A 9,498-nucleotide genomic window follows, 5' to 3' on the forward strand; every position below is an offset into this window, starting at 1 on the left:
ACCATAAAAGTGGTCAATGTAAGTTGTGAGCGATATTACAGATCTTCTGAAAATTTAAACACGCACATGTTCAAATCACACAAATTCGAACTACCATAGAGAGGAAGATTTCAAGTGTCAAACAACTTATGACGATATGATTTCAGGATACTTGGCACAAATCAAATGCTGTCACGGTGCTTTTATGTCATTTCTGGATCTTGACAGGCCCTGGTCACAATTTATTTTCATTATATGAAAAAGAGCAGCATGAACATCCTGCTTAACATCTTCCTTTGTGTTCTACAGAAGAAAGAAATCATACAGGTTTTGATCAATGAGTAAATGATGACAGATTTTTCATTTTTGGCTGAACTGTTCTTCTAAGTCGATGTCAAATTTTAAAATTCCATTTGAACTATATGACAGCAGTGCTTTCCCTTTTCCTAATAACAGGATCTCGAGCCTCAGAGGTTGTGGAAGTGTCAGCTGCTCCAGCTCCGATACAGGATCGTGAGTGCAACTCAAAGCCTTGTGTCTTTTTAATATTACATTGCATTACATTCACGTTATGCAAAAAGATAGCAGCAATCTACAGTCAGTCTGTTGTAACTCTGAATCTTTCTTTTCACAACCTGGTGAAACAGTTCCTATGTGCCGACCAACACCTGTGTACTGCCCAGTGCCCCCTGGCTGGTATGGTGAGTAATGCAGCCACCCACAATTACAGTAACTCAATGTACTTTACATAAAACACCTTCAAACATAATTTAAACATACTTAAAATATTCTTTAATGCCCTGAAATGTACTTTATCTTTTATCTTACAGTGCATCATATAGTTACAAGTAGCCCATTACCACCATCGGCTATTCCAGGTATTCAAAACTATTTTAATTCAAATCCATTCATAAATATATCACTTACATATGTTATTGATAACTAATTTATGTCTGTCAATGAAAAAAAAAAAAAAATCTGTCCATTTCAGAGAAAGTACAGTATGTTTCCAAGAGAGATGTGTCTAAAGAATTAATACATCACAAGATTTTTTTAACACTACAGTTACTGTGTTTTTCAGAATCAGAAGTTCCGATTTTAACAACTCGTCAAGCTCCTACTGTACTGAAAGGTGTTTATCTCATAATATATTATAGATTTAATTTTATATGACAATAATTTTGCCTTTGTCTTGTTTTAAATCTAATTTAATGTTTCCTTTGCTTAAGAACCAGAAGCTGCTGTGGCAAAGCCAAAACAAGCCACTAAAAAGAAAGGTATTGTAGTAATTTCTTGAGTTTTGTGCCAGTAGTAAGAATGCTTTATATTTTTCTAGTTATGTTAACAGACCTGAAGCAAGTAATAACCTTTGACCTCCAATTTCAGAACCAGCTGCGCCAAAAGAAAAAGCCAAAGTTCCTGCAAAGAAGGGTGAGATCCAATTTAAAATGAAAGGCAGTATCTGAGTTAAAATACCATTAATCATATCGGAGAAGATGCTTTACTCAATGTTTGTCATTATTATAACAACTTTGTTATATATTTTGTATGTGTGGATTTGAATTTGTGCTTTTCTATTTCATTTTGTACATTTGTACTGTATGTCTTCAAGAGCCCACAGTTACTAAAGCCAAAGTAAAACCTTCAGTGGCAAAGAAAGGTAAGAATAATAGAAAATGATGGCTACATTTAAATTTTAGATCTATTTTCATACTGAATAAATCATTTTTTATGATTTAGAGCCAACAGCTGTGAAAGAGAAGTCTAAAAGGACAGCTAATTATGGTTCAGGAGCTGACTTTGCAGTAGTTTTATATTAATGAGCAGTAGCTTATAATTTCCTCTTTTACAGAGCGATTGATCACTAAAGAAAAGGCTAAACCTACCTCTACTAAGAAAGGTATGTTTTATTGTTGCATATTATTTATAATATATTATATACATATAATGTAATATTATATTTCATGCATTTATTCATTTATTTATTCCACCATGAATTCTTCTGTGTTTACCTGTGAAATAAAGTGATATAGATGCTTTATAAAATAAATAGAGAATAAATAGAGTTGTCATGGACAACTCAAGAGATGCTTGTTTTTCATTTCCTTTTCTTTTGCCATCTTAAAAACAATTACCACCAATCTGGTTGTTTGGCATCCAGAAATCATGAATCTTAAATATGTATTCTCTGTCCTTTTCTCATTAGAGCCAGCAGTAACAAAGAAGGCAAAAGTAACAACAGCCTCACATAAAGGTAACCTCACATACTGCACAGCTTAATTATACATACAGTACATACATATATTCATATTTATAGCTTAAATGTATAACTTTTATACACAAAAGCTTAAAGCTATAAAAGAAGGAAGAAGTCTTAATCTTTGTATTAGTTCCTTTAATACTCACTGAAAGAGGTTCAACTGTATCCTAAACGGTGTTTAGAAATTGGTAACAGCTATAAATATTTCACACTGGATGATATTTGTCTCGCTTCTATAGGCAAGTGCCTGTTAGCCGCCCGTCATAAAATGTTCCGCCATGCTACTTTTTTAACGTGTTGGACTCTCAGAGTTTTGCTGAGAGTAAATGTAATGGTCCCTGCTACATTAGCTGAATTCCACATTGCTCTTTTACTGTATTTTTGCTTATCAGTTGCTTCTAGATCTGCGCACATGGAAAATTAATTGTTGTTGTACGCATTTCTCCGCATGCCATTTAGTTTATTTGATGCCATAAAATCCCTGCAGTCATGCAGACAGGGCACCAGTCTTGGATAATATTGAATAATATTTGAATATTATTTGATTATTTCATAATTCATCCAATAACTCTATACTCTTTTTTTGTGCCTCTACAATGGTAGAAGAGAAAGCTGTAAAAGAAGTGAAGCCCAAAGCAGAGGGTATGTTATTTTACTGTAAAGTATTCAGTAATAGTTTTACTATTGCTCATATTTAAGGTTTAGGGGTTTAAACAACTCCCTAATATTAAATATTAAACTACTGAACTCATCCAACAGCATTAGTGCTGCTTAGATGTATTATGACCTGGCCTCAACGTTTTTCTCATAAATGTTAAAATGAAATAAATAAAAACAAACAAAAAAGCCTTATCATACAATGTCATAGAAACAAAGTGGGAGACTAACAGATGAACACCACACTTTTCTTCAGAAAATGTCAACATGTAATTAAAAAAATATTGGTTATATATTTAAAATCTCTCTCCTTATTGATAAAATGGTTTATAATAAAATTAGTAATAATAAGCATTGCAATCTTGCTCTGAATGTGTTGAAGACAGTTTGTTCTAGTGAACATTTCAATCAGTAATCCTCCAAACAACAACTACATTTGATTAATGATTTTGTCCATCTTGAGCGATAGGTCACTGCGTTTTAGATTGCTAATGGACTGTTTAGAATTACTGCATGCAATACTTCGTGACTTCTTGACAGGAAACCAGTGCACAATATTTATGCGCTTTTTAACTCATTGACATCCTGTAAAGGGCTAACAGATCAAATACTGCAAGAGTTAGCAATTCCTGTTTATAGTAATTGACAAGCATGACTAAAAGTAAAAGTGATAAAATTGTGATTTTTAAAATATATTGTATACTGTGCTGTATTGTATACTGTATACTGTACCATCAGTGTAATATCTTTGATTATGTTTGATCATTAGTCAAGAAGAAGGCTCCACCAACACCGAAAGCCAATCAAACCATTAAAGAAGTTGTGGGTAAGTTTTAATGATTCTTTTAAGATTGCATTATAAAAGCCTGATAGACATCTCTGTATCTTTGAATATCCCCCAATAAAGAGAGAAAACATCTTTGATTTCCTTTGCTAACGAGCCTAAAACTGGATCCGAAGTTTCCACAGAATTTTATTCTTGACAGCTCACAGCACAATATAGACAAGCATGGCAAAATATTGAGAAAGTGTTTTTATATTAATTTCCCAATGGATGCTTTGTGTTTTGAACACTGGTACATGTTTTCTTTGTTTTCACTGAGAACTCACTGCATAGACAAAAAAATAAATAATAAAATCTCGCTAGACTTCAGTTGGCACAAGAAAATTGGATCTGTCAAGTTATATAATTTCAGATGAAGTCATGAACAGAATTTCTCTATTTTTATGACAGGAAGTGCACCTTTCATGTTCTGCTCCATGACTATGTAATCACATAACTGAACATGTGTTCCTGACACCTAAAGAATAGAAATAACTCTGATTTTAAACTTGATTAAAAGACTTAGCATGCATACATGAAGGGCAATTATGAAGGTGTCACATTCACATATTGTGTAAATGTAAAGGCACAGGAGACTGAAAGAAAATACGACAAGCACTATTTTCCTTCACCGCCAGGAACACCTGTTCCAGATGAGAAGAAAACAACTAAGGAAACCCAAGGTATGAAGTCTATGGCTCTGTTTTAAAAACTAGTGTGCTGACTATGTAGACAGCATTTTAAAGAGATAAGTTGACCAAAAAAAAATAAATAAATAAAAAATAATTAGTTTTTCATCCTCACGTCATCTGAGTTGAATTCAAGAATTGGAAATTGGTTTTGTGAACTGGATCAGCTATTTTATTTCAGTCAGACTCAAAAGAATAAACTTTTAGTGATATATTATATTATATATTCCTTTATTTCACAACATAGGGGTGAGTAAATATTTACTGAAAATGAGTGTTATATTTACAATAACAACACAAAATATTTAGGCCTAAATTTAAGATTTATGTATTTGAATTGCATATAAAATTTCCACCCATTTGGATTGCACATTTAACTAATACATAATACATACACATAAAAAAAGCATATTTGTCAGTCATACATATATGAAAAGGGTGAGGAACTGTAAAAAATGCTGCACTAAAAACCATGGCATAGTTTATTATTAACTATTTGCATATTTTATTTAATAATTATATTTTCAAAATCCGTTTATTCAAATTGCTTAGAATCAGCATGAATCTGTTCAATGTAAAAACAAACAAACAAACAATTATTCAGTTAGAAAGTATTAAAGGGGTCTTAAAAGTAAAAGTAAAAAAGGTGATGCTTTTTTAAAGATCATTATTTTGTGTATTTGGTGTAACAGAATATGTTGACATGCTTTAATGTTCAAAAAACACATTATTTTTCAAATACTGTACATTATTGTAGGTCCTCTATGCCTCGCCTCTCTCAAACGCGTCGTTTTCTACAAAGTCCCTCCTTCCGACAAGCACAGTCTGCTCTGATTGGCCAGCTGAACCAGTGCATTGTGATTGGCCGAACACCACAAGCACCTGTCGGAAATGTAACGCCCCTTACCATAATCCCGAGCTTCATGATCTTATCTATGCACAATCAACTTGTAACTCTCCAAAGAGAAAGGAAAACTTGAAATCGCATCATATGACCCCTTTAACATGGCTAGCTGTAGTCAAATTTTCACTTCTGAGGTTTTATTTCAGTTAGAATGCTCCCTAATAAGGCAGTGAGACAGGTTTTGGAACAGAGCCCATGTTTTGCCATCACTTTCAGGTTGATCTTTGCTAACCACAATTCTGTCCTCACATTTCTGTCTTCAGACAAACCAGCTGAGGCACCAGCACCAGCAAGTAAGTTCAGATGTTTTCTGACATCCATGAGGTGTGGAAGAGTATGGTGTGAAGCTTCTAGAGCTGCTGTTTGAGTTTAAATGTAGCCTGTTTGCTTCATATACAGTAATGCTGTCCCTAATCATTCAGAAATCATAAGCAATAATCAAATGCATGCATTTGTGTAAGCAGGTTGAAACATCTGCAGACTACATTTAGAAATGCATTGCTAAGCATTCATAGTGATCATGCGTACCTGCATACTGTAGAACTTGGGAGAACTTCAAAAACTTCCAGGCGACACTGAGGTACAATTCCCTATTCACCGGATGTATTAACTTCACCGTTTCAATAACTGAACCGCAATAATTCACTGGAAATCAAATGAACCACATTGTTACTATTCAAGGTTCCCACTTAAACCAGAGAGATTAAACTATTTTTAAACAGCATTAGTGAAATTGCAAATTAAATGCTGCTGTTAATACACTAATGCTGCTGGCAATTTGGCCCTGTGAACTCCTAATTTCACTCTTCCACTGTAACACCCACCTACTGTACTTTTTTACACAAATCACTTGACTTGCTTGTTAGAGTCAAATTTACTAACCGTTGTGCCAATTTAATGCATGTTATCTCAGTAAAAACCCTGGGTCTTATTCACAAACCACTTGCAGTCTGATTTAACAAGGCACTATTCACTGAAAAACATAATTTAATCAGTATAATTGTCTTATTTTCCAGTAAAAATAAGTATGCACAAAATACAGATATTTCCAGTATGATCTCAGACAAATTTTGTGAGATATAGTGACAGATCCCATTGATTTACATTACAAGCTACCAGAATGTCATCATAATTTTTGGGCGTATAAATATCGGCAACTGCACCAAATTGCACATTTTTGGTCAGTTTGGGCCTCATGTATGAGTTCTATATTCTCCTATATCATGTTATATGAACCATAAAAACCTGAAGTATCAAATATGATATTCAAAAATAAATAAATAAAATAATAATAATAATAATATTTTGTATGAAGGCTCAATAAAATACGTCAGACTTTAAGGGTTAAGAAAGTATAGATAAAACAGCAAAAAAAAAAAAAAAGGATGATTATGAAAACAGATTATGTTAATCTAGCATGCTGTTTTTGGGCACAGTACACTCTGGATTTCCTCCTTAGTTTTTATGTCTATTTTCTGATTCCTTCTGTATGCAATGCAACATTACAATGGCAAATTGCTTTGACCAGGACAAAGCCCTCAGTTCATCTGCAAATGCAACTTTTTGTATTGTTACAGTGCCACTTACTCTTCAGATGACAATTTCTTACTAGTTCACTAAGAAATTCTCTTTAATATAAAAACGTGTTTCTCCTTGAGAAATAAGTTTAAGGATTTGAAATCCCCCCCAAGGTCTCAAGTGACTTTATTCACAGCCTGGTTTTCATCCATTTAAAGTAGCTTTTGAAGGCTGCCATTACTTTAAAATTCAAGTCTTCGACTCTGCCTCAGTGGGTATTTGCAGATATCATGGTCTGCTGCATGTAAAAATTGTTCCTCTGAGAACTGAGCTTTGTCTTGTCTCCTCATAACAACCCTGATAACTAAATGTCACATTAACAGATATTCTATACTAAACTGAAAGTCCTTGCCCTGTCATTTAAAGATTTGCGTCTGCATAGTATATATTGATATGAGTAAAATTTTTCTTCAATTTCTCTTTCTAACAACTTCAATTAGAAGATCTGAAAGCGGAGGAAAATGTCACAGAGGGGAAAAAGCCAGGTAAAGTTAATCTAATTCTACTTAATTTGTCAACACAATATATTGCATTATAGTAGTTTTGCTACAGAAATCCTCTGTAACATTGTACATCATAATGTTGCATTGCAATATGCAATTTTGCAAAGCATGTATCCTGTTGCCGGACAAACATAAAGAACAACTTTAGATGCAATATTGTTATTTTCTGTTTGTTTGTTTATTTATTTGAACCTGGATTTTGTGATTTATTTATTTAGTCATATGGAATATTTTAATAAAATAATAAATACTGTATATATAATGTTGAATAGTTTTTAATTATAAAAATACAGGACCAAAATAAAACTAAACACTTTTTTTGATATAACAGTAAATCTATACATTTATTTTTAGAACTGTTTTATTTGTTTGTTTGTTTGTTTAGCTACAGAAACCTTTCAGCATGTAACCTGCTGCAAAACAAACCTCAAGCACAACTTTATATGATTAAAGACACAATAGCTTTCAGTTATCATCATTATTATTATTATTATTATTTGTTGTTGTTTGAACCTGGATTTTGTGTATTTATTTATTTACTTAGCATGTGTATATATAATGTATGCATGTATATATATATAATAGTTTTTATTATAATAAATATTACACAAAACTAAACTCTGTTTTGTTGTTGCAATAAATGTATAAATGTTTTTTTAGAAGTGTTCATTTGATCAGTTTTTATTTTATTTCAGAACTGAGAATCACTCATTCTTTGTATTGCAGGCAAGATACCATACTTCCAGTGTGTTTTAATGAGTTCTAAATCCAGCCAATATCCACTGCGGCCCATGTCCCCAGCTATGAGTCCAGCTATTAACCCCACCATGATGAGAGCCATGATGGAGCAGAGGGCTGCGTTACTGCTGCAGAAAGCCCGTGCAGATGGCCAGTAACTGGACGACAGACCCCGTCCGGCCCTGCCAGGTGCAAACTGCTTATGAACTTCTGTAAAAACACAGTGCTGCTAGGCTCTCAAGAGCTGTCCACCTTAACCATCAGAGACTTTAACAAATAATGAGTGGAGATCCCTGGTTTTTCAGTGGACACTCTCCATTCTTTCATAAGTGTTTTTCTAATCTGAACAGTTTCACAATTTTGACAAAAAAAGTATATGCAATTACATCAAAGAAACATAAATTAATTATAATGTACATTTTGGAATATATTTAATGCATAAACACCTGTCAAAGCAATGTTGTGTTACTGGGTAGATTTACTTTTTTTATGTACTTGAGATCTTAAATCGTCTGTTTACATTTTTTTTTTTTGCAGGGAAGATTCTGCTGTTTTTTTCTTATTGTACATAAGACTACTCAGCGGTGAAGCAAATTTAGAACTGGTTAAATAATTTAAGTGTTGCTCTAAATATTCATTTAGTTATTTTTCTATGTCAGAGTATATGATCCCATTACAGAGAGAAGTCTAACAGCACACATTCACTGAAGGCCTTATCTTTTGGCCCAGGCCATTTCCTTTGACTCACTGGTAATGAGATTATGTGTAGAGCGTTTGGGCTCTACCAGGGTCTGCGATCTCTCTGCATTTGTATGCACAGCCATTAGAAAGCAGGAGGACGCCATTTGGACCGAATCCGATTTATGTCTTAACCAGTGAAAAGAGCTTGCATGCTTACAGACTTGAAAGAGTCATTAAGAAGTGAAGGCACACCTACAGCCTCTATATAATGAAAGGCTTGAATTTTACTTGACTGAGACTTTTCTAGTATCTCTTTAGTTAAGTGAAACCCCTTATTGGAGGTTATTAGATTTATGGTAGTGAATTGAATAGTGTATGAATATGTACAATGTAACTTTTCATGTACAGGTAAAACCCAAAGCAATTGTGCTACTTGTATAAAGTTAAAGTATACAGTAAATACAGTGTTTGTCCGCCATGCCATAGTTTTCTCTGTTTTCCTAGATCAGCGGTCTTCAACTTTTTTCAAACCACACCCTTCGTGGATACACAGCTGCGTTTCAGGCCTGGCCTAAAATATAATGCAATTTTTTTGTTGGAAGAGCCATTAAGTAATTATTACACAGCCCTATGTCTTGGGGGGAAAACTCTGCTGATCTGCAAAAAAGGCTAATATTACTGAATTT

At 33.5% G+C, this 9,498-nt stretch overlaps 1 protein-coding gene across 1 annotated transcript in view; it reads left to right on the forward strand.

Moving 5' to 3' along the window:
• LOC107716842 (neurofilament heavy polypeptide-like) overlaps nucleotides 1-8,391 on the forward strand; it is a 47,705-nt gene extending 39,314 nt beyond the window's left edge. Inside the window, exons 16-30 of the mRNA XM_016523441.1 lie at nucleotides 436-492; nucleotides 627-680; nucleotides 810-857; nucleotides 1,061-1,111; nucleotides 1,209-1,256; nucleotides 1,366-1,410; nucleotides 1,592-1,639; nucleotides 1,832-1,879; nucleotides 2,186-2,233; nucleotides 2,843-2,881; nucleotides 3,666-3,722; nucleotides 4,358-4,402; nucleotides 5,576-5,605; nucleotides 7,331-7,375; nucleotides 8,120-8,391. Coding sequence (XP_016378927.1) covers nucleotides 436-492; nucleotides 627-680; nucleotides 810-857; nucleotides 1,061-1,111; nucleotides 1,209-1,256; nucleotides 1,366-1,410; nucleotides 1,592-1,639; nucleotides 1,832-1,879; nucleotides 2,186-2,233; nucleotides 2,843-2,881; nucleotides 3,666-3,722; nucleotides 4,358-4,402; nucleotides 5,576-5,605; nucleotides 7,331-7,375; nucleotides 8,120-8,289 — 833 coding nt within the window. The 3' untranslated portion in view covers nucleotides 8,290-8,391. The remainder of the gene's footprint in view (nucleotides 1-435; nucleotides 493-626; nucleotides 681-809; nucleotides 858-1,060; nucleotides 1,112-1,208; nucleotides 1,257-1,365; nucleotides 1,411-1,591; nucleotides 1,640-1,831; nucleotides 1,880-2,185; nucleotides 2,234-2,842; nucleotides 2,882-3,665; nucleotides 3,723-4,357; nucleotides 4,403-5,575; nucleotides 5,606-7,330; nucleotides 7,376-8,119) is intronic.
• The last annotated feature ends 1,107 nt before the right edge of the window (nucleotides 8,392-9,498 follow it).

The sequence above is a fragment of the Sinocyclocheilus rhinocerous genome, unplaced genomic scaffold (genome assembly GCF_001515625.1).
Source record: "Sinocyclocheilus rhinocerous isolate Xijiao unplaced genomic scaffold, SAMN03320098_v1.1 scaffold1874, whole genome shotgun sequence".
NCBI lineage: Eukaryota > Metazoa > Chordata > Actinopteri > Cypriniformes > Cyprinidae > Sinocyclocheilus > Sinocyclocheilus rhinocerous.